The sequence below is a fragment of the Argopecten irradians genome, chromosome 10, assembly GCF_041381155.1.
Source record: "Argopecten irradians isolate NY chromosome 10, Ai_NY, whole genome shotgun sequence".
NCBI classification, from domain to species: Eukaryota; Metazoa; Mollusca; class Bivalvia; order Pectinida; family Pectinidae; genus Argopecten; species Argopecten irradians.
Window position 1 is genome coordinate 34,452,509 of NC_091143.1, and position 25,147 is coordinate 34,477,655.

General features: G+C 35.8%; 4 protein-coding genes across 9 annotated transcripts in view; 3 read left to right on the top strand and 1 right to left on the bottom strand.

The window, feature by feature from the left end:
* Positions 1–1,058: 1,058 nt before the first annotated feature.
* Positions 1,059–3,778, top strand: LOC138332667 (uncharacterized). Its single transcript, XM_069280661.1, has one exon. It carries the CDS (start codon positions 2,594–2,596, stop codon positions 3,776–3,778), a length of 1,185 nt encoding a protein of 394 aa, XP_069136762.1. The 5' UTR covers positions 1,059–2,593.
* Positions 3,779–4,779: 1,001 nt separating this feature from the next.
* LOC138333718 (uncharacterized) lies at positions 4,780–6,219 on the top strand. The gene has a single exon (XM_069282273.1). The coding sequence runs from the start codon at positions 4,782–4,784 to the stop codon at positions 6,144–6,146; it is 1,365 nt and encodes a 454-aa protein (XP_069138374.1). The 5' UTR covers positions 4,780–4,781; the 3' UTR covers positions 6,147–6,219.
* A 457-nt stretch (positions 6,220–6,676) lies between these two features.
* On the top strand, positions 6,677–8,822 carry LOC138333716 (uncharacterized protein KIAA1958-like). The gene has a single exon (XM_069282271.1). The coding sequence runs from the start codon at positions 6,975–6,977 to the stop codon at positions 8,643–8,645; it is 1,671 nt and encodes a 556-aa protein (XP_069138372.1). The 5' UTR covers positions 6,677–6,974; the 3' UTR covers positions 8,646–8,822.
* Positions 8,823–8,950: 128 nt separating this feature from the next.
* Positions 8,951–25,147, bottom strand: part of LOC138333715 (uncharacterized) — a 29,730-nt gene continuing 13,533 nt past the window's right edge. For 3 of the 6 annotated variants that reach the window (XM_069282265.1, XM_069282268.1, XM_069282267.1), the window contains 17 exons: positions 24,092–24,159; positions 23,478–23,543; positions 22,573–22,701; positions 22,129–22,251; positions 21,390–21,464; positions 20,757–20,881; positions 19,660–19,737; positions 18,553–18,642; positions 18,113–18,265; positions 17,523–17,724; positions 17,112–17,255; positions 16,276–16,361; positions 13,220–13,293; positions 12,420–12,577; positions 11,580–11,769; positions 10,205–10,289; positions 8,951–10,036 (listed from right to left, as the gene is read on the bottom strand). In XM_069282265.1, the coding sequence (XP_069138366.1) occupies positions 9,932–10,036; positions 10,205–10,289; positions 11,580–11,769; positions 12,420–12,577; positions 13,220–13,293; positions 16,276–16,361; positions 17,112–17,255; positions 17,523–17,724; positions 18,113–18,265; positions 18,553–18,642; positions 19,660–19,737; positions 20,757–20,881; positions 21,390–21,464; positions 22,129–22,251; positions 22,573–22,701; positions 23,478–23,543; positions 24,092–24,159 (1,951 nt within the window). In that variant the 3' untranslated portion in view covers positions 8,951–9,931. Of the gene's footprint in view, positions 10,037–10,204; positions 10,290–11,579; positions 11,770–12,419; positions 12,578–13,219; positions 13,294–16,275; positions 16,362–17,111; positions 17,256–17,522; positions 17,725–18,112; positions 18,266–18,552; positions 18,643–19,659; positions 19,738–20,756; positions 20,882–21,389; positions 21,465–22,128; positions 22,252–22,572; positions 22,702–23,477; positions 23,544–24,091; positions 24,160–25,147 lie in introns of those variants that run through there. The other 3 variants (XM_069282266.1, XM_069282270.1, XM_069282269.1) reach the window with 3 other exon arrangements.

Genomic DNA, 25,147 nt, shown 5'->3' on the forward strand with positions numbered 1-25,147 from the left:
TTTCTATTATTATTAAAGATAATAAATGCTGAATTATTCTTTATGATAGTTACACTTTTTCCAGAATTATTTACACTTTTTTCCATACATAAATTCAAATTATTTATGTTAATGTAATTCCAATTACTATTCCTTATCTGGTTCAATTATTAAGCTTCTGATGTTGATACAGAATGTTAGGTAACGTGTACATTTATGTGACTCCAGTGTTATTTAGTCAGTATTAATATTAGTCAATGTTGCATTTTTGTATACTTTTTTATTTCCTCTTAAACTAGAGTTTATTTTTGGAGCTATTCAAAGAAGTGTTCTTCTGTATCTAATAGTCAAGAGCTATTGGTTGAGCCTGCCACCCCTCTGAAATTTGATGGATAGTAGAGCCTTCTGCCCCTGTGAATTTAAAATGGTAGGACCTGCCACCCCTCTGAAATTTTATGGATGGCAGAGTCTTCACCCCTCTGAAATTTTATGGATGGAAGGGCCTTCCAACCCTTTGAAATTTTATTGATGGAAGGACCTTCCGCCCCTCTGAATTTAAAATGGTAGGGCCTGCCACCCCTCTGAAATTTTATAGATCATAGAGCCTTACAACCCTCTGAATTTAGGATGGTAGGACCTGATAGCCATCCCAGCCCTTCAAAATAATATTTGTATTATCAAAGGGCTTCAATTATATAATTATATTATGTGATTGCATTTCAAATGCGTTTGGTGCAATGCTTTATATGATTGTTCACAAAAAATCATAGGAATCAAAATGTAATTACCTCATTTTGTAACAGTTAGAGCCTCATTTGATTATAATTTGTATACATTAATTTAGTGCCTTTTTGCATTTGACACAGTTATTATATTCCTGTTCCAATGTCCGTATTAAGTTCAATATTAAAAGGGGGTAATAAATTCAGTATTGATGTTATTATTTTATAATTACAATGAAAAAAATATTTACATTGTACATTATAAGGACACTTTAATATACTAGTAGATAATTTTTCGTGAAGAAAATTTCTTAATTTCTAACAGTATTAAGCTATATACATGTAGGTATATTTTTTTTACATTTTTTTGCTGGTACATGTATTGAAGTTCGCGGAAATAAACTTGACTGCAAATGTAAAAAGCAGCTTGTACTGTATGATTTGGATGCCCTAATCATTCTATTTTAGCTATTATATTATCTTTTAATCAAAATACCATCTTATTATTTTCTTACTTTATAACGGTATTTGGACTTCAGTATTCAGTGAAAGTGCAACAAAACAAGCATAACATAATGTACATCACACATTTTGTTGTTGCATCTACACAAGATACATCCTGTACCAATGTTAAAATCTATTTTTAGGTTTGTAGATAATATCATGGAGGTAAAGTCTGGTTATTCCCATCAAATAGTGAAATTACAGAACCTGTACAACTAACATATGATATGTAACACAGGGACACGAATTTCTTACTAACAGTACATGCATGCATATATTTTATAGTACTCTAATATAAATATATTATACATGTATACTGTTGGATAGAAATTCAGGTCCCTGTGATATGAAACACCCTGTGGGAACTAACAAAATTATACTTTGTTAAAAGGGTATCTCGTTAAACACACATTGCAAACATCCTTTAGGAACCTAGATTGAGTCTTGTCGAAGTAAAATTGTTGAGTGAATTTACGACCCGAATTTTTGTCCTATTCTTGCTGCAAATTTTGCTGACTATATATTCATTATGCAAATTGAAGATATGAGAAGATATTCATTACAATTTCTTGTAATAATGGGACCAAAATGGGGATAGCAAAATCACTCAGCAATTCGACTTCGAAAAAATAATGTATTTAAACAACCCACGAACTTTAAGTTACACATTTCCTGTTGTCAAGACATACGTTTATTGCTTGAAGGAATTCGTTTGAATGCTATTGATTTAGAAAGAAAGAAATGTTACAAGTTACGAACAAAGCCAAACCACCATTTTATTTGAAATATATTTTTATATATATAATATTACATTATAAAAAGTAAACGTAAAAATAGCAAAATTTAAGATCCCATGCATACATAAAAAGTGAAAAGATGAAAATACAGGTAAATATCACAGGTATTTGTTTGAAATACTGTCAATTTAAAGACTGAACGAGTTATGAAGCAACAGATGATTTTCAACGGTTACTGTTAGACAGTAAGACATAAAACACACAAATATATATATATTAACATTGATCAATAATTTGTAAAATATCACAGTTCCTTAGATCATCGATCACAATTGCTTTGGGTTTTACAATTTATCACATACCTGTTGAATCTGGTTATAGTAATACAAGCAAATTTCAGACCATGAAATACATTGTTTTGTATTGCACATGTACAATACGGAATGTTGTATTCACCTACTAGCCGGAACTACTTTTTAGGGGAATTCCCTTGTATTGCTATTGGTTTATTTTGGGAAGAAAAAAAGTTTGCTACTTAATAAATTGTAAATTTTATTTTTGTACTTTATTTAAAATATAAATTAATAAAAATAATGTTGTGAACTTAGAATAGTTCAGGGTAGAATTTAAATTTGGAATATTAAAAGGAGGATGTTGGCAGCAAATAACAACAAGTTGTCGTCTGTTTACACCTTGTTATCAGAGCCGGTGTTGGCTTTGTTTATAATGGCATTTGTTGGGGATTTCGACATTTTACATGATTTACTGATGGATCCAGAGACAGATGATGAATCAAGCATTCCTCAAGTTGAAGGTAACGAAACATCGAAGTCTGGAAATGAAATTAGATCTAGTTCATCATCCTCAACCATCGCGTCTTGTGCTCCCCCTCCTCCTGACCCCACCCCCGATACCCATGGCCATGTTTCATCTGATTTAGACGACGCCGATGACCTTATTCCATCCAATATTTACACTTCCGGTGTCTCAGATCTGAGAAATTACATCATGAGTAAAAGAAATGAAAACACTGTTAAGAAAACTGAGGGATGCATTAAAAGATTCAAAGACTGGATCCAAGCTCCTCCTAGGTCCGACCCCAGGGAAGTTCTTCAGATTCTGCCATTTGAACTAGATACATACATTGGTGGGTTTTTGCTGTCCCTTCAGAAGAATGATGGTTCTAATTATGAGCCTGATACTCCTACCAGCTTTCACAGGGGTATCGACCGCTATCTGAGAGAAAATGGTTATAGTTTCAACATTTTAACCTCAGATTTATTTGGAAACAGTACTCACATGAGATCGTTTAATCCGAAACAGTTTGGAAATCCTGAAAATAAATCGCGATGTCCGATCGAGGCCTACAAACTGTACGCAAAACATCGACCTCAGGCGATGAATACACCGGAATCTCCATTTTACGTTGCTGTTAATCAAAACAACAGTGGTCAGAAGTGGTTCAAAAATCAACCCGTCGGAAGAAACAAACTTGGTGTAATGATGAAAGCAATGGCAAGTAATGCTGGTTTAACTGGTAAGAAAACAAACCAATCCTTGAGAAAGACTCTGTGTACAAAACTCCTTCATTCAGGTGTTGCTCCTACGACAATTATGCAGTTATCTGGTCACAAAAACGTAAATAGCGTAAATAACTATGCCGTCGCCTCATTTAACCAACAGCGTGAAATGTGCGAAATTCTTCAAAATGTGAAAAAGTCTGCTGCATCCTCCAGTGTAGCTTCCAGTGTAACTTCCACAGTATCACACAGGCCTATGACCATGACGGAAACACCACACAGGAAGAGTTTACCAGATGTCACCACGGTGTTGTGAGAAAGACGTAAGCCTACAAAATCTTGCGACGGGAATGTTTTCTGGTGCAAATATCAGTGGTGGAACTTTCAATATCTCATTCCAAATATCATCCCAGTCAAAAAATACAACATCTCATAACACTTCACCTCCTCGCAAGTACAAACGTATAGCTCAGCTACCGGACTCCGATTCTGACTGAAGTTAAGCCGTGGGAAATTTTGAGTGTGTGACCGATGTCGGTGACGTCACGATCAGACCATGATATCGCGAGTTGGGAGAATTTACTATGTTATTGTGTTTTTTTATCTTATTTTACAAGTAATTGTTGTAAATCTTAACGAGAAATTATTGTCATATATAAAAATCAAAACCTGTATCTTACTTGTTGAGTTATAATTTCCTGACTCAATTCGAAAAACGAGATAGTTTGCAAAATCTACACTTTGTAGCATTTTCTCTCCTCTCTCTGACAAGCAAGGCAGTGGCTTGTACCGAAACTGGTTCAGACCGGTTTTTGAAAGACGAAGCGAACTGAACATTTGGATTTTTGTTAATCATCTCAAAGTCAATAAAACGATCTACATCAAATAGGGAAGGTATGTGATAAAAGCAAGACCACACACTTGTGTTTTTCTAACGAATCAGAAAGCACGAGTTTATTGTGCGGACGAATATATTCACGAGTGCGCGTTAGAAAAACACAAGTGTGTGGTCTTGCATATTTATCACATACCTGTTGAATCTGGTTATAGTAATACAAGCAAATTTCAGACCATGAAATACATTGTTTTGTATTGCACATGTACAATACGGAATGTTGTATTCACCTACTAGCCGGAACTACTTTTTAGGGGAATTCCCTTGTATTGCTATTGGTTTATTTTGGGAAGAAAAAAAGTTTGCTACTTAATAAATTGTAAATTTTATTTTTGTACTTTATTTAAAATATAAATTAATAAAAATAATGTTGTGAACTTAGAATAGTTCAGGGTAGAATTTAAATTTGGAAATTAAAAGGAGGATGTTGGCAGCAAATAACAACAAGTTGTCGTCTGCTTACACCTTGTTATCAGAGCCGGTGTTGGCTTTGTTTATAATGGCATTTGTTGGGGATTTCGACATTTTACATGATTTACTGATGGATCCAGAGACAGATGATGAATCAAGCATTCCTCAAGTTGAAGGTAACGAAACATCGAAGTCTGGAAATGAAATTAGATCTAGTTCATCATCCTCAACCATCGCGTCTTGTGCTCCCCCTCCTCCTGACCCCACCCCCGATACCCATGGCCATGTTTCATCTGATTTAGACGACGCCGATGACCTTATTCCATCCAATATTTACACTTCCGGTGTCTCAGATCTGAGAAATTACATCATGAGTAAAAGAAATGAAAACACTGTTAAGAAAACTGAGGGATGCATTAAAAGATTCAAAGACTGGATCCAAGCTCCTCCTAGGTCCGACCCCAGGGAAGTTCTTCAGATTCTGCCATTTGAACTAGATACATACATTGGTGGGTTTTTGCTGTCCCTTCAGAAGAATGATGGTTCTAATTATGAGCCTGATACTCCTACCAGCTTTCACAGGGGTATCGACCGCTATCTGAGAGAAAATGGTTATAGTTTCAACATTTTAACCTCAGATTTATTTGGAAACAGTACTCACATGAGATCGTTTAATCCGAAACAGTTTGGAAATCCTGAAAATAAATCGCGATGTCCGATCGAGGCCTACAAACTGTACGCAAAACATCGACCTCAGGCGATGAATACACCGGAATCTCCATTTTACGTTGCTGTTAATCAAAACAACAGTGGTCAGAAGTGGTTCAAAAATCAACCCGTCGGAAGAAACAAACTTGGTGTAATGATGAAAGCAATGGCAAGTAATGCTGGTTTAACTGGTAAGAAAACAAACCAATCCTTGAGAAAGACTCTGTGTACAAAACTCCTTCATTCAGGTGTTGCTCCTACGACAATTATGCAGTTATCTGGTCACAAAAACGTAAATAGCGTAAATAACTATGCCGTCGCCTCATTTAACCAACAGCGTGAAATGTGCGAAATTCTTCAAAATGTGAAAAAGTCTGCTGCATCCTCCAGTGTAGCTTCCAGTGTAACTTCCACAGTATCACACAGGCCTATGACCATGACGGAAACACCACACAGGAAGAGTTTACCAGATGTCACCACGTGTTGTGAGAAAGACGTAAGCCTACAAAATCTTGCGACGGGAATGTTTTCTGGTGCAAATATCAGTGGTGGAACTTTCAATATCTCATTCCAAATATCATCCCAGTCAAAAAATACAACATCTCATAACACTTCACCTCCTCGCAAGTACAAACGTATAGCTCAGCTACCGGACTCCGATTCTGACTGAAGTTAAGCCGTGGGAAATTTTGAGTGTGTGACCGATGTCGGTGACGTCACGATCAGACCATGATATCGCGAGTTGGGAGAATTTACTATGTTATTGTGTGTTTTTTTTTTATCTTATTTTACAAGTAATTGTTGTAAATCTTAACGAGAAATTATTGTCATATATAAAAATCAAAACCTGTATCTTACTTGTTGAGTTATAATTTCCTGACTCAATTCGAAAAAAGAGATAGTTTGCAAAATCTACACTTTGTAGCATTTTCTCTCCTCTCTCTGACAAGCAAGGCAGTGGCTTGTACCAAAACTGGTTCAGACCGGTTTTTGAAAGACGAAGCGAACTGAACATTTGGATTTTTGTTAATCATCTCAAAGTCAATAAAACGATCTACATCAAATAGGGAAGGTATGTGATAAAAGCAAGACCACACACTTGTGTTTTTCTAACGAATCAGAAAGCACGAGTTTATTGTGCGGACGAATATATTCACGAGTGCGCGTTAGAAAAACACAAGTGTGTGGTCTTGCATATTTATCACATACCTGTTGAATCTGGTTATAGTAATACAAGCAAATTTCAGACCATGAAATACATTGTTTTGTATTGCACATGTACAATACGGAATGTTGTATTCACCTACTAGCCGGAACTACTTTTTAGGGGAATTCCCTTGTATTGCTATTGGTTTATTTTGGGAAGAAAAAAAGTTTGCTACTTAATAAATTGTAAATTTTATTTTTGTACTTTATTTAAAATATAAATTAATAAAAATAATGTTGTGAACTTAGAATAGTTCAGGGTAGAATTTAAATTTGGAATATTAAAAGGAGGATGTTGGCAGCAAATAACAACAAGTTGTCGTCTGCTTACACCTTGTTATCAGAGCCGGTGTTGGCTTTGTTTATAATGGCATTTGTTGGGGATTTCGACATTTTACATGATTTACTGATGGATCCAGAGACAGATGATGAATCAAGCATTCCTCAAGTTGAAGGTAACGAAACATCGAAGTCTGGAAATGAAATTAGATCTAGTTCATCATCCTCAACCATCGCGTCTTGTGCTCCCCCTCCTCCTGACCCCACCCCCGATACCCATGGCCATGTTTCATCTGATTTAGACGACGCCGATGACCTTATTCCATCCAATATTTACACTTCCGGTGTCTCAGATCTGAGAAATTACATCATGAGTAAAAGAAATGAAAACACTGTTAAGAAAACTGAGGGATGCATTAAAAGATTCAAAGACTGGATCCAAGCTCCTCCTAGGTCCGACCCCAGGGAAGTTCTTCAGATTCTGCCATTTGAACTAGATACATACATTGGTGGGTTTTTGCTGTCCCTTCAGAAGAATGATGGTTCTAATTATGAGCCTGATACTCTTACCAGCTTTCACAGGGGTATCGACCGCTATCTGAGAGAAAATGGTTATAGTTTCAACATTTTAACCTCAGATTTATTTGCCACGAGTCGTCAGGTACTTCAGTCTCGGCGTAAAGAGTTGAAACAGAAAGGACTTGGGAATCGTCCCAATAAAGCTCAGCCTGTCTCAGACAACGAGGAGGAAATGTTGTGGGAATGTGGTCAGCTGGGTCATGACAACCCACATGCTTTGCTAAACACCGTCTGGTTCAATAACACTAAACTTTTGGGGTTCAGGGGGTGTGATGAAAACAGACAATTAAAATGGGGAGATATAGAATTGAAGCACGATGAAACTGGATCAGAATACCTGGAATTTAACGAAAGAACAACAAAAACAAGAGGGGGTAACAGTACTCACATGAGATCGTTTAATCCGAAACAGTTTGGAAATCCTGAAAATAAATCGCGATGTCCGATCGAGGCCTACAAACTGTACGCAAAACATCGACCTCAGGCGATGAATACACCGGAATCTCCATTTTACGTTGCTGTTAATCAAAACAACAGTGGTCAGAAGTGGTTCAAAAATCAACCCGTCGGAAGAAACAAACTTGGTGTAATGATGAAAGCAATGGCAAGTAATGCTGGTTTAACTGGTAAGAAAACAAACCAATCCTTGAGAAAGACTCTGTGTACAAAACTCCTTCATTCAGGTGTTGCTCCTACGACAATTATGCAGTTATCTGGTCACAAAAACGTAAATAGCGTAAATAACTATGCCGTCGCCTCATTTAACCAACAGCGTGAAATGTGCGAAATTCTTCAAAATGTGAAAAAGTCTGCTGCATCCTCCAGTGTAGCTTCCAGTGTAACTTCCACAGTATCACACAGGCCTATGACCATGACGGAAACACCACACAGGAAGAGTTTACCAGATGTCACCACGTGTTGTGAGAAAGACGTAAGCCTACAAAATCTTGCGACGGGAATGTTTTCTGGTGCAAATATCAGTGGTGGAACTTTCAATATCTCATTCCAAATATCATCCCAGTCAAAAAATACAACATCTCATAACACTTCACCTCCTCGCAAGTACAAACGTATAGCTCAGCTACCGGACTCCGATTCTGACTGAAGTTAAGCCGTGGGAAATTTTGAGTGTGTGACCGATGTCGGTGACGTCACGATCAGACCATGATATCGCGAGTTGGGAGAATTTACTATGTTATTGTGTTTTTTTATCTTATTTTACAAGTAATTGTTGTAAATCTTAACGAGAAATTATTGTCATATATAAAAATCAAAACCTGTATCTTACTTGTTGAGTTATAATTTCCTGACTCAATTCGAAAAACGAGATAGTTTGCAAAATCTACACTTTGTAGCATTTTCTCTCCTCTCTCTGACAAGCAAGGCAGTGGCTTGTACCGAAACTGGTTCAGACCGGTTTTTGAAAGACGAAGCGAACTGAACATTTGGATTTTTGTTAATCATCTCAAAGTCAATAAAACGATCTACATCAAATAGGGAAGGTATGTGATAAAAGCAAGACCACACACTTGTGTTTTTCTAACGAATCAGAAAGCACCAAGTGTGTGGTCTTGCATATATATCATTTGATAAACCCATTCATTATTAGCGTAAAATATTCAAATACATGTACAGGGTCAACAGAGTATTCTAACCGTAAATCGCGAAACAACGTCGCGAAAGTTACTATATATAGTTGTTTTACAGCATATCATAATGCTGTCACGTGACACCCTTATACAACCTGGCCTGTCACGTTCTTTTTCTCTAACATTTATATCTCGATTTGCTCATTGTTACTTCCATCGAGATTTTTCTCATCCTTGAAATCAGTATTTTAGTGAATGTAAATTAAATAGGGTCAACAACACACCAGTCTACAAAACCACATTGGCGATCAATCAAACTCGCGGTTATACTTGTTTGTACCGAATAGTTACGGGTTTTTTTTCGCGGGGATGATATTTTCGCGATTCACTCGTCTTGTAATAATTATTTTATTGGCTGTAAATTAAATGGAGCCAACAACAAAGAAATCTGCAGAACCGTATTGGAGATTATCCAAATTCAATATTGTATTTGTAAGTATCGAAAAGCCGAGGATATTCTTGGAGGGATGCTATTTTCGTGAATACCCATGATATCATTGTTATGTTACTGAGTAAAATATATAAACTCTTTAACCATCGTCGCGAAATTAAAATTCGCTAAAATTCAATTTTTCGATTAATTCAAAATTGCGGTATTGTTGAGCTAGTAAAATGCTCCTCTATACAATAAAATCTTTATTTTAATACCGGTTTTGAGTTCAGAGCTCTTAATGCTCCCATTAGATCCATCCAATACAACTGTAATATATTTATTTCTCTCGTGAAGTTAACCATCCATAGTTCACCGTTTATTATTCTGCAGAACTTGGATATCGGCTTCTTTTCTCTCCTGTTTTATCGACTCCTCTGGCATTTGTTCATCGTCACATGTTTCCAGTCTTTCTTCCTAGAAATAATGTTAGACGAAATTAAATTGTTTTCAAAGAGATTTTATCTGTAGCCAAGCTAATTCTATGAATAGGAATGCCCAGAATTACATCAATATATAAATGCTATCAAGTTTACATTTCTTATAGAAACTATGGAGTTGTAAACTAAGACACTAGTAACGTACCCGCTTGACCTTTGCTGTGACCGGTGTCTTCTCTTGATTTACTGGGGTGTATGTCATCGCCATTTTTGCAAAGACAACTCTGTACCTGGCATCACAAACATTTGAGAAAAGGACATCTACAACTCTATTCAAAGATGATGTATGTCGCATACAAGAGATCACAGGCCGTGCGTTCCACTTGCAGATTCATACCAGTTGTATCGATACGAATCTGCTGTATCTCAAATGGAACGCTGCATACCAGCAGATCTGTACCGGTTCGTTTTCAGAAGTGTACCACTTGGATCCAAGAATTTTCATTTGTGATCGAAATGTTTTTTTGTTTTTTTTGTTGTTGTTGTTTTTTTTTAAAACAAGATAGGGGATATTTATATTCGATAAAAGTACATGGATTATTTATTTCATTGTATGCCGAAACTATTCAGGTATTACTTTTATATCCAATATTGTAACTATCGAAATTACTTGGCTTTTACATTCGAAACGTATCTTTTATATGGGTGCCGCCATCATGGGAAAATCCTATCCAAACGCGTTTCACTTGGCTGTGCCTTATCACATTTGTACAACTGGTACGGATCCGCAAATGGAACGCACGAAGAGTGATTCATAATCGATACTACATGGGTTACTTTCACTGTCGTTACATGCACCCCAGGACTATCCTAACAAAAAAAAAAAAACCTTGACAATTTACAGACCAGCAGCTTCTGAGATTCTGAAATTTACAGAGCATGTCAAAGTCAAAAAGTAAACCACAATGAACCATTATTTGATTCATTTGATGTACATTAAATGATTAAATCAATTATTCATGCGTTGTTGGAGACAAAACCTTCAGTTATGACACAGTCCGGAGATGGATACTACAGAAGTGATAGTAACCCCCGGAATGTCCAGGATGAGAGGGATTTTAATTCCATTGAATATTTTATATCAGTCAATGGAAAGATGGATAACGCCTCCATTTACGTCATTAAATCTATAAAGCTTTGATTGATTAGGATTATAGGATATTGTGTCAAAACTGAGTACGCATAACATTGTATAATAACATATGAAAACAATTAAATTTCAAAATGTCGTGATATGACAAATACCATATTTGAGAAATAATCATTGAGTACCGAGTGTCAGTTACCTTGTTCAATTAGTCCCAAAATGCAATATGCGCAGTAAATGAAATTCGATTTCAGTTTCTGAAAAACATCGTTAACAATCCTCAACTATCAAAATCTAATATGGCTGCCTTTCGGATCAAAGTTAGCCAGAATATGAGATTGTAGACAGACCTATTCAGAGTTAAAGTAGTATAAAGATGTGTACATTATGGCGCAAAATGTACGTTTTTGACATTAAATGATGCATTCTTTACCCTTTGCCGTTAAGTGAAACCACGGACGTTTTACTCCGTCTGGACCACTCAGATTCCAGCTTCCTGTTGTTGCAGCTATCGAACTGTGTCCAGTTTCCCCGGCCTTCCTGTCGGAAACTCCACACAAATGGCTCTCTACTGTCAAAATCTTCTTTTGACATTTCTTCTAAAGGTGTATTGACCATGGTTTCTGTTCACATATATCAAAATCGATATTGTGCTATATTTGTTTTCTTCCTCCAATGTAGAATCGTACCGATAGAAACAAGTTGTCATAACATTAATTCCATTTAATGCTCTTATTCAAAAGTTAATATGATTCTTGATAAAACATCGTATCGCACCCTTGCGCAATTTGCTTTCGTTAACTGAAAATACGTGGCGTCATTGCCACTCGCAATATAATGTTTTGTCAATGGCGCGGACTGAAATATTAGATTACATTTACTACAAATTACTTTTAATTACATTTCTTTTACTTTTGCTTGTAAATTTTCACAGACGTAGACAATTTACAAATTGTACTGTATAGTTTTTTTTTTTTTGCTGGAAGAGAATTTTTCGAATTTTTTATATATAATTATAGTATTAATATCGTTTTATGACGGTAATACTAACGAATTTTGTTTTATTTATACTATTGTCAGTATTACTCCGACTGATAACCCCGAATATATATCAAAGCTCCATACCACGGAAGAAAGTGCTCACGGATATTTCATCTTATACAGTATCATATGCGTACGTTATTTTTCTAATAAGCTTATTGTAATAATGAAATAAATAGGTTATTCAGATGATCACAACGCTTAAAATTCTAACGATTATGATTTATTTTACCTGACGAGAAATCGTTGGTGTAAGGATACAGAAACTGGGAATTAGAGTCTCTTATATTAAGTTGATACGACGTAAGATTGAGTTTCTTTTCTGGATTTAATTTAGCACCAGAGGCTATTTTTGTGTCATCATATCCTGACGCTTCTGCTAGTCTGGAACTAAAAACTTTGATATTATATTAAGGTATAAATAACACAACAGGGAAACAAATCCTGTCATATGTTCTATGTGTCCGATGTGTTGTGGTGTGTGAATGTCAAGTTTGAGAGGCTGCGGTATATTCGTGTTGTGTTTCTTGTTAAAGTGGAACTCATGCCCATTTCATAGTTCTATTTCACTGAAGCATGCCGCCGAGGACAAACAACAAGCACATCCATCTGGTCATACACTGACAATGGGCAAACCAGTCGTCCAACTGCCTTTAATCTGAACGCTATGCAGGAGCAGAAAATACCCCTTTATATTATTTGGTGTACCTCGGCCAGGGGATAGAACCCAGAGCCTTCCTCACACGGGCTTAACAAAAAGTCAAAATGAGGCGGCATCATGGAAGACGATTTAGGAAAGCATTTAGGGACAAAAGAAAGGGATAAGATCCTAAATTTATTCGCCTTTTACGATCATGCAATAGGGACAGAAGGTACAATCTTAACGCCCTTCTAGCATGGTAACTGTCCTAAACTGCATCGAAGACGCCCGCCAACAAATCTAGGTCAAATGGGAGCATTATTATTGGATTAACATCTGTTTAAGCTGTTCTGTAATTCAGTTATTAGTTTTGATTGATAATCAACACTTACTCATCTGACGTGTCCAGAAACTTCACTTCCTCTCCATATCTATATTTCCCTATTATCCCTCCGTGCCATCGTACCTGAAATTCAAAAAATACCAAATAACACTAGTTTTTGTAACATTGTCAATATCAATACCATCATTACAGTAGTAATGTCACAAATAATTATTGAAAATGTCGAAATAAGTAAAGAATAGTGCTGAAATCCAGATTTTAGAATCTCTCTGGGAACCTGTCATTGTGAGGTTCATCTTCAAGATTTCTCTCTCCCATGATTCGAGCGCATGGAATATTAGCAACATTTGATGAAAAATCAATTCTAGATAATATTTCTAAGTCATTTCAAATCTAGATTTCAAAACAAATTTGCTTCTATCGTGAACGACAACGTTAAGCGTGCCACACTTGACTGAAAACTAAGGCCGGTTTTAATTAAAGATTTCATGCATGAGGAAACTGTACTAAGGGTTATATGCACCTTTCAGATATATTTCTCCACTCAAATGTTTAACCAAAGTTATGTCTCACATATGTGCACTTGGAACATGCTAGACCAATGTTTGGCAAAAGGCATGTCTCATATATGTGCACTTGGAACATGCTGGACCAATGTTTGACCAAAGGCATGTCTCATATATGTGCACTTGGAACATGCTGGACCAATGTTTAACCTAAGGCATGTCTCATATATGTGCACTTGGAACATGCTGGACCAATGTTTAACCAAAGGCATGTCTCATATATGGGCACTTGGAGCATGCTGGACCAATGTTTAACCTAAGGCATGTCTCATATATGTGCACTTGGAACATGCTAGACCAATGTTTGACCAAAGGCATGTCTCATATATGTGCACTTGGAACATGCTAGACCAATGTTTAACCAAAGGCATGTCTCATATATGGGCACTTGGAACATGCTGGACCAATGTTTAACCTAAGGCATGTCTCATATATGGGCACTTGGAACATGCTAGACCAATGTTTAACCAAAGGCATGTCTCATATATGGGCACTTGGAACATGCTGGACCAATGTTTAACCTAAGGCATGTCTCATATATGGGCACTTGGAACATGCTGGACCAATGTTTAACCTAAGGCATGTCTCATATATGGGCACGTGGAACATGCTGGACCAATGTTTAACCTAAGGCATGTCTCATATATGGGCACTTGGAACATGCTGGACCAATGTTTAACCTAAGGCATGTCTCATATATGTGCACATGGAACATGCTGGACCAATGTTTGGTTTGACCAAAGGCATGCCTTATATATGGGCACTTGGAACATGCTAGACCAATGTTTAACCTAAGGCATGTCTCATATATGTGCACATGGAACATGCTGGACCAATGTTTAACCTAAGGCATGTCTCATATATGTGCACATGGAACATGCTTGACCAATGCTTGACCAAAGGCATGTCTCATATATGTGCACATGGAACATGCTAGACCAATGTTTGACCAAAGGCATGTCTCATATATGTGCACATGGAACATGCTTGACCAATGCTTGACCAAAGGCATGTCTCAAATATGTGCACTTGGAACATGCTAGATCAATGTTTGACCAAAGGCTTGTCTCATATTTCTCATATTTGTGCACATGGAACATGCTTGACCAATGCTTGACCAAAGGCATGTCTCAAATATGTGCACTTGGAACATGCTGGACCAATGTTTGGTTTGACCAAAGGCATGCCTTATATATGGGCACTTGGAACATGCTGGACCAATGTTTGGCAAAAGGCATGTCTCATATATATCACTTGGAACATGCTTGACCAATGTTTAACCTAAGGCATGTCTCATATATGTGCACATGGAACATGCTGGACCAATACCTAAGGCATGTCTCATATATGTGCACATGGAACATGCTGGACCAATGTTTAACCTAAGGCATGTCTCATATATATCACTTGGAACATGCTTGACCAATGTTTGACCAAAGGCATGTCTCATATATGTACACTTGGAACATGCTTGACCAATGTTTGACAAAAAGCATGTCTCATATATGTGCACATGGAACATGAGTGACCAATGTTTGACCAAAGGCATGTCTTCTATATATGTGTACTTGGAACATGCTGGACCAATGCTTGACCAAAGGCATGTCTCAAATATGTGCACTTGGAACATGCTGGACCAATGTTTGGTTTGACCAAAGGCATGCCTTATATATGGGCACTTGGAACATGCTGGACCAATGTTTGGCAAAAGGCATGTCTCATATATATCACTTGGAACATGCTTGACCAATGTTTGACCAAAGGCATGTCTCATATATGTGCACATGGAACATGCTGGACCAATGTTTAACCTAAGGCATGTCTCATATATGTGCACATGGAACATGCTTGACCAAAGTTTGGTTTGACCAAAGGCATGCCTTATATATGGGCACTTGGAACATGCTGGACCAATGTTTGGCAAAAGGCATGTCTCATATATATCACTTGGAACATGCTTGACCAATGTTTGACCAAAGGCATGTCTCATATATGTCACTTGGAACATGCTTGACCAATGTTTGACCAAAGGCATGTCTCATATATGTACACTTGGAACATGCTTGACCAATGTTTGACCAAAGGCATGTCTCATATATGTACACTTGGAACATGCTTGACCAATGTTTGACAAAAAGCATGTCTCATATATGTGCACATGGAACATGAGTGACCAATGTTTGACCAAAGGCATGTCTTCTATATATGTGTACTTGGAACATGCTGGACCAATGTTTGACCAAAGGCATGTCTCATGTATGTGCACAATTGAACATCCTTGAACTATCTTATTGCATTTGATTACTTTTGGCATGACACAAAGCTTCATTGTTACTTGATATTAATCGATTTAATGTCGCAACATTTTTTCATGATAGTAATTCAATCTTCATTTTTATACTGAGGATAATATAAGTGATTTCTATTATTTTGGTATCAAAAAGAGATTTTTTTTTGTAAAAGTGCATTTAGTATATTCTTGCCACAAAAATTGATATGTGAATAGTTATACTAATGCAAATTAAGGATGTTGCAATACCGTGACAGTGCCTTTCTTGGTACACATACACACCACTCCACATACACCTGGACCGCCGTCTTCATCCCCTTTGTTCCATCCGTCTGCTGTAAAACATAGAGCGTTATTCGTTGTCTTTTTCTCTTCTGTCGAGAAAATAATCTACATACATGTATTACTCTGATTTTCTATGAGGCTCTATATGAGGGCACTGTTTTGCATAATATAAGTGAAAAAATAGCTGCTATTCTCCGACATTGTTTTCGGTCAACGTTTAAGAAAGTTTCCTAATGATGGAAATTATTTAGATTTTAATCATGGATTTTGAGTAATGTCAAACACATTGGTCTAGCCTCCGTTTAACCTCTTAACCAATGGTAACGGAACATTATGGATTCTAATTGGTCGAAATTAGCTTGCGTTTCGAATAAATTGACTTCTAAAATCGGTCTCTCATCGGTGATGGCAAGGACTTTTGACATAAAAGAGAGGAAAATTTTAGTCCATATGTTGAAATACCGTTTTTGTTTTATTTCAAGAAGTCAGAATGAGGGACAATATAGATACAAATACAAATATGAAATCTGTTTAGTAAAAGCTCTCAGATGCTAGATTATTTAATTTGTTTATAAACAATCAGATAAAAAGAAACAGTACACTATATATGCTAAATAAATTCTTTATAATTGGTCAAATCCGTTTTTTGCATACAATGTATCACATTGTTATCTGCCCTTGCGAGTAGGTATTTGTTGTGATTTCATATGTTTCAGAGAGTAACGTCATGCTTTTCAGAGAAGACGTCATAATGAATACCCAAAAGGGAGGTTAATTTGTAATATGCGAAGATGGAATACCTCTAATAACCCTACAGCCAACTGGTATCAATTCTCCATCTTCTACTATACGTTCATCAGTATCTGTTGGTAATACTTCACAGGGATCATTGCAGTTATAGTTGCATGGCATTATTCCACAGTCCCATATCACATCAACAGTTCCTACAATAATAATACATTTATTTCATTTATCTATTTTAACAAAGCAAAAATATAATGTTATGAATCACAATACACAATCTAGAGATAATTGACGTTCGTATGCCTTACCATACTCTGTACACCATTCATTAAAATATTCATGATGTTATTTTCAACGGGAAATAAATAGATAAATACATTTAAATGAAATAATAAAGAAATAAAATAAATACATAAAAAAATGAATAAATAAAATAAAATAAATAACTAAATAAATAAATAACAGACCATTGTTCTTGTGGTTAACTACAGTTCCAGGTCCGAAAGAATCCCGATAATCTGTTCCAATCCAGTCCGGGCCTCGCCTTACTCGGGTGCCGAGAGGAGGCAACTGTAAGTCAGGAAGTTCTTCGACTTCATATTCGTTTTGCTCAGCAATTTTCGTAGATTCTCGTTTTGAAATATTGATAGCAAGTTCAACAACAGTTTTCTGAAACATAGATAATTTCATCCTCATAAATAACCGATCGCCAGGTGTAGTATAACCATGCGACGTGCTCGCAAACGCACGTGTAAACGCAAAGTCACGTGCGGTTTGATTGACAGCAGGCGATCCGTCACTTACAATAAAATCGTAGTTGACAAGTTGGCCCTTTATCAAGCAGAGTCACAAATTCAAGTCATCGCATCGTCGAAATATATTTGTCAACTGCCAAGGTTATTCGAATATGGTAAGGACTATTATGTATATCACAAGTCTTTTGTACTTGAATGGATTTATCTGCAATGAATACATGTTAAAAATATCCTGTGGTTTAACCGAACTGAGATACCACTGCTTTCTCCAATACTGCAACTAAACACACGAATATCTTTACTTTTTCCGATTCGGAAAATCCTCTTCCGAATGCCCCTCGGCTCTCCCTTTCTAAATCCAATAATGCATGAAGTGTAGCTTTATCATTTGTTTTTGCTTCCTCATCTCCATCGACAAGGTCTGGTAACTGTCGAAGCAGACGAGTCGCAGCAAACTGAAATAAGGCAAGATATAGATTTATTACAATACGCTCATAAACTGTGTAATATTATAATAACAAAATTAATACTGTTTCATACGATAATTGATGGTGATGAACCAATATAATTATTTTTTCTTTGTTTTCATATTAAATTTGGCTTTCTGATTGGCTGATTTATTTTTAATACCATAAAGGGGAATAAAACCGAGAATGGCGCGATAACCCGACGTTATCGGGAGTAAACTCTTCAGTAATATCAGATTAATTTCCTTCTGTAATTATTCTCCATAAATACTTACCAAATATTTAGACATCATGGCTAGCTCATCCACTTGGTCAGGAGAATATATTTTGCCGTTTGTAATCTGTGTCAATGTTTTTAAAATTTCCTAAAAAAAAAATCTCTGCCTCATTAGACATTTACACGTTAATGTTTAAAACTGATCTGTATCTGCCTTTGGCCTCTGCGTCATTAGACATTTTTACGTACATATTTATACTGTAACTAATTTTAACTGCCGTTAGCATACAGTAACACTCCTATCGAACTACACGGCCAAAAATAGATAGAGGGTAATGGAGTCATCAGAAGCTGGTCATCAATAGTCAGAAATTCCGTCTTTGCATATAACAGAGTTAGCTCCGTTGCGGGTAGGTATCGATTGTAACGTCATTATTTTGTGAGCGCAATTCACGCCGTTTTCTCCAAATAGTATGACGTTACGCTCGAAAACACATGACGTCACAATCAATACCTACCCGCAAGGGCAGATAACTCTGTAATATGCAAATACGGAATAGGCATATGTGATGATAACATACCTTGTAATCTATGTCATTAACGTTTTAATGACTGTTTTCAGGCGAAAAGGTATTTGTGAAAATTATTTTCGAACGTTCACTTATCAATTATCATAAATGATTTTAATAAAATATCAATCTGATTGAAATACAGATCATTATAACCCCTCCGCTCATATCAAACGTAGTGATAATAAGGATCTGTATTTTAATCAGATTGATACAAGATGCAACCCCTATTATATTTTCCTGCAATAACATGGCTGTATGTTTTGTCTGTTTTGCGTCCGCGTAAAAACAAGAAGAGTCTCTAAATTTCATTCACTGCAATGAAATACATGAAATTCATTTTGAAGAAAATGTACCAATTTGAACGTCACACACGGTAAAGTTATACAAGAGAATCGAAGTGCGTTTATTTTCATGTGACGTGTGTTTTTGCCTTGTTAAAACAACTATTACCTAATGATATAAGATACGTATTTATTGATCAGGGAAACAAATATTTTATATTGATCAGGGAAACAAATATTTTATTAAGATGCAGCATTGTTTTAATCAATATACATCACACATTGTATTTCAGAATGATCTTGGTTACCTACCGAATCGTCAGCCGTTCCTATTTTGACGCAGTAACAAACTTGTCCACTCATTTTCATTATTTTCGCAGCATAAGGGATCTGTTTTAAAAATTATGCACAACATTTCATTCGTGTAAAATAGTATGAAATAATTTAATTTCATATGTTACACTCATTTCTATTGGTTAGATGTTTGAAGTTTGTTTGCAAAGATTGAAAGATTTGCAGATAGAATATTATGACGTCACACACACAGGTCGTTTTCGCGGAAATTTTATAGTGACAAAACTGAAACACTGTCTAAGATGTCTATGCGCCACAATTAATTTGTTTTATCGTAAAATATATGTAAAAGTACGAAAAATAACGCCTAATTAGTACCTCGATGAGCTATTAAAATTAATTTTAAAATCATTAAATTATAGCTTCGTGTCTATAAAGAATGTCGTTCCATTTTTGTATACGACTTCATAAAACCAAAAGATATTGAGAATGATGTTTTACTGTTTAGTGGTAGCATGACACTGTTGTAGTGTCTGTTATCAACTGGGTTCCATTCTGTATGTAAATTGGTACTGCGTTACAGCTCCACAACACGTGGGTTATCATATAATTCACCTTTGGCTGAATAGCAATCAACATAATTGAATAAGTTCGCGCCTCACCACTATAAGAACCAAAAAAATAATATGTCTGTTTAGGGTAACCCAACCTACTCTGATTTTTACGCCATAACCTATTTTTTCCCCATTTTTCAAATAAAATTCGTTATTTCGATCTCAGACTCCGAACCGGCCAATATTTTAGAGTGAAAGATAATAAAAAAAAATCCTCATGACCCACCGACCCTATTAGTTTGCCAATGTAACCCTAAACAGACATTTGTTTTGCATAATAGAAAAAAAATATATGTAAACAGAATTGCGCATATCCCTGGAAATAAGATATAAATGATAATGTGTCAAAGGGGAGAGCCAGACACAACACAAAAGATGAGTTTCCTCTAGGAACTGAATAAGACGCACATGACCGCTTAAGGCAGGTGGCCGTTTATCTCCGGTGACCGTTAACGCAGGTTTGCCTGTATACATGTCCTGAGAATATGAGAGTTAACATACCATGATGGCGTTCATCGGGTCAAACGTATCCTCTCCAGTATGTCTGTGATAAGAGGAAAACTTCCCGTCTGTCACCACTATAATCCGGGGCATGAGTCGGACATCGTTGATATTGACCTCTGAGTCTGTATGACATTAGTCACGTGAAGAAGTATCAACCAAAAATAATACGAATGAAAAAGAAACTGACATTAATCACAGATAAACATCCGAGAAAACGCCAAAATCGTGGATAAAATGAAGATTTATATTGATAATAATAAATTCATCATTTATACTCCAAGGGTTACTACAATTTATTACTGACGTTGTATATATCCACCCTGGACTATCTCACAGTAAAACTGAAGGCAGTTTGGGAGAAAAGATTTCACAGGCGTTTTATTATCATAATCTAGTCCAAGGGTGGATGTAACATCAGTGATAGTAACCCATAGAGTATCGAGGGTGTACATTAAAAAACAAGACAATGTGTTTCTGAAGAGCTGGTGGTTTAACTACTCATAATGAAATGAAATAACCCCTATGATTTTACGCCTTTAACAACTATACAATTAGGAGATAATTTAAAAGCAACAGTTTGGGTACAAATTATTTTGGCGACAATTATATTTTTCTGATATGCATACGTACAGTTCCCGATGCAAGCAGCAACAGCCATCGCCAGGCCACGATAAAGCTTGCTTGGCCCCTCAGCATGTAGAGACTCTGACAAACAATTAAAATATCATCAAACCCCTTGCAGGTGGAGCGTTAGAATTTTACCTGCCGTCCCTATTGCATGATATATCGTAAAAGACCACTAAATTTCAGATATTATCTTTTCTCTTCTTCCTAACAAAATTTCTCCTTTCTAACGTCTCCCGGACATTACCTAACGTTTGGATTCGGTTGAGCGCGCTTGTCTCTGTGAAGTAGGCTCTGTGTACTGGCCGAGACACACAATATATAAATTGACCAGGTGGGGTATGTTAATTGGTGTCCTAGGTAGCATGCTTCATTGATATAGTACTATAAATGCACAAGAGTATGTTTACTCTTTGTATTTTAAAATTAAGTGTTAAACATACAGAAACATAAGAAAAAAGTACTGATGGTATATGTTTTCAGACGAAATAATAGCATTACGGTTAAATCAGTTTATTAGAGTAAAATAAACATACAAACATATGTACATATAATGGAAATTTACGAGATAAAATGCATGTTTCCTTTGAAGTTGTTAGCGTATATGATAAAAATTTATTATATCTTTTTTCAAAATGAGAAATTTCTTTGGTGAGTTTTTTTGGACGCAAAAAGGCAAGAATGCAATTTGACTCAAACTAGGTAACTTTCGCAGGAGACATGGTGGATACGGTAAAATATTTACGAATGCTATCTCTGACGTCATTATAGTCATTTGTTAGATGAGTGACAACTCTGGGGTTAGATCCAAACGTTGTTACTGCTATGTTTTCTTGCAACTCTTCATAATTTGTCAGTTCTTCGATACCTGCATGTTAAGAAAATATTTTGTTTAATATTCCTTTTATCTTTCATCATATACTAAAATAGTTTAACTGCATCGTTATTATATGGATCTGTTGTCGTGCGATTTGATTTAATCTTCTTTTTATCATTTTGAAGCAAAAAATATTGGAACAAAGTTGATATTATAAAGAATTATTTTTTAACTGATATGCATATGCACAATTGCATCAAGATAATGAAGTTATGGAAAGTTTGATATTGCACAAATGCCATCTGCAAACATAACATACCATGGGCTAGAGTAGCGGGATAAGAGGGGTTATGTAAATATAGATACACTTACCATTTATAATTTTATTAACGACTGTGATCATTGTCTGGAAGTTTTCTCCGCTCATGCTAGCTGACGTGTCAAGACATAGAACGGTATCGGGGCCATCACCACGGACTGGCAAACGTTGTGTTTTCTCGACTAAATAAAATCAGAATATGCATTAGAACACATGAACATAATTTGAAACATATCCACTTACGTAATTCATTCAAATCCACTGATTTAAACATACTAATTGTTGAACATACAAACAGCAAAGAAGTTTGCACAACTTACTTCCATTTATAAACTTCATATTCTAGTCAACCAAGACAATCTTGTGCCGATTTTCTCTATATACATATGTGCCTACATATTCATATATATTGGTTCAAGTTATCTTTATGTGACGTTTAACCTGTAGATTCCCATGTCGATGGAATTCCCTACTATATAACATATTTAATTCGTGGGGTCAATATTTTGTGATTTTCTATAAGGGCACTACTAGCGGAAATAACATGTTACTAGCTATATTCTAACCAATCAGACGTCTCTGTTTCATTTACATGCTAACAGAAAGCGATTTGAAGTCACTTTTGGTCAAATGACTAGAGTAAGTGCTATAGATACTAGTAAATATAATGACATAGCTATGTAGTGATAGAAACATTATCGTCCCCTGGTGCACTTTTCTTTCGTGAAATTAAACTTACATTTTCTTGTATATTTGTCATAAGCTGCTTAGTAAATCACATTTCAATCCAGTCTCGTTCAACTGTATCAAATAATCGATTTATAGACATATGGAATATCAGATTTATAGGTTTGCCAGGGTCTAATACATGTACCTAACGTCGTTTCAACGGCTAAAGCATTATTCCGCTGCACACAAATAAGATAACATTTTAATTGGCATTTCTATTTCTATTCACCTTTCTCAAACTCTTTGTCAACTTCAGGTATAAACGACACAACTGCAGATAAGTTGTCACTTTCAACTACAAAATAATATGAAACATCAATCGCTTTAAAACACCATTGATTCACTCGTTATAAACAAAGCACAAGTAGAGTTATGTTTCACGTGTGTACCAAATGAAATTTGAAGATGCTCCACCGCTGACAGAGCGTAAACGACTCTAATTATTTGAACAATAATTGGAGTTTACTCATGCAAACAGATGTATAATTAACACACACAAAATAATTAAAATATTGTTTTTGGTGGATGCGCAATTAGTACTTAATTCCATATAGGGCACAGCATGTATTTTTTGGGACGCAATTAATTATTTTTAATATTTTTATCTTGAAGTAAAAGAAGAAGCTCATAATTTTCATAGGTGGTAATGGTGTATAGTAAGTAACTTTTGTAACTGAAGAAAAAATACCAAATCGTCTGCTCCTGCTTTTGATATAGAAAAATACCATTCGTCAGAAGAGGGGCATTTTTTAAGAACTGGCTTTCCTCAAAGGAGAAAACCCTGAGGTCACCTAATGTATTTTTTTTCACATCAACAGATAAAATATTTCATATTATACGTACGGAACGCCGGTATCTGCTGTAATCCTCGTAATATGCAGTTCGACGATTCCGCTCCTAACTCTGTGACCCTATCAAAGTAAACATTTCCTGCTTAGCGATGATTGCATTTTTAATAAGATACACATCTTAATAATCAGTATTTTGATGATAATCAATGCTGTATATATTATCTATTATATGTCACAGTTTGTTTTATTATTATAAAGCAATATGTATATTTTGCTATTTTTTGCTGCATATCTTTACAAGGTTCGTTATAACTGAAACAGTTAGAGTTAATGTCTCTTCATTTGAACATTTTCGTGTTTGCTTGAATTTTGATTAAATTTACGTCCTATTAACAGCCATGGTCATGTAATGACAGCCTCCCATGTATGGTTTGTGCAGCGTGTATTAAGTGTTTGTTTTGGGAGTCTGCGGTATAGAATTGTACCTATTGCCCCTATTGCATGATCATAGAAGGTGACTTAATTTAAGAGATAATCTACGTAATTGTACATTTTTTTGTATTCTGCCTAACGTCTCCCTTGACGCCGTCTCACTTTTGGATAATGTGATCGGATGGAGTGTGTTGCCTGGTGTCTTCGGCGGCATGCTTGTGATATAGCACTATAAAAAGGGCAAACTTCCCACTTTACATAAAGATACATTTTAGTGTAATTTGAGGATTTTTATTTATTACCCTTGATAAGGGCAAATCATTTGTAACGTAACACGTCAATAATAATATAAGAAGCTCCCTTTTCAACTTTTTCTTCGGTTGCCATCTCGGATTCATGGTTAAAAATCATTATGATGTGATGTTTTACAATAAGGTATAATACCAAGTATAATACCGAATATAATACCGAGCGGTTCAAACGTTCTTGTGATTCCGATGAACATAATCTTTATATGACTGAAGCTCAATGATATCGCCCAGGTTGTTCTATTAGAAATCAGAAATTAGAAGTCAGAAATATTTTGTTTGGCTTTTTATATATTTATATGCAGTATTTTTCATATTCGAGGCAAAAAGAGCTTTTAATAAGTTTTGTCAACACCAAAAGTTACAAT

What these genes read in the sequence shown, in the direction of transcription:
- LOC138333716 (XM_069282271.1), top strand. Translation starts at nt 6,975, where the DNA reads ATGTTGGCAGCAAATAACAACAAGTTGTCGTCTGCTTACACCTTGTTA.
- LOC138332667 (XM_069280661.1), top strand. Translation starts at nt 2,594, where the DNA reads ATGTTGGCAGCAAATAACAACAAGTTGTCGTCTGTTTACACCTTGTTA.
- LOC138333718 (XM_069282273.1), top strand. Translation starts at nt 4,782, where the DNA reads ATGTTGGCAGCAAATAACAACAAGTTGTCGTCTGCTTACACCTTGTTA.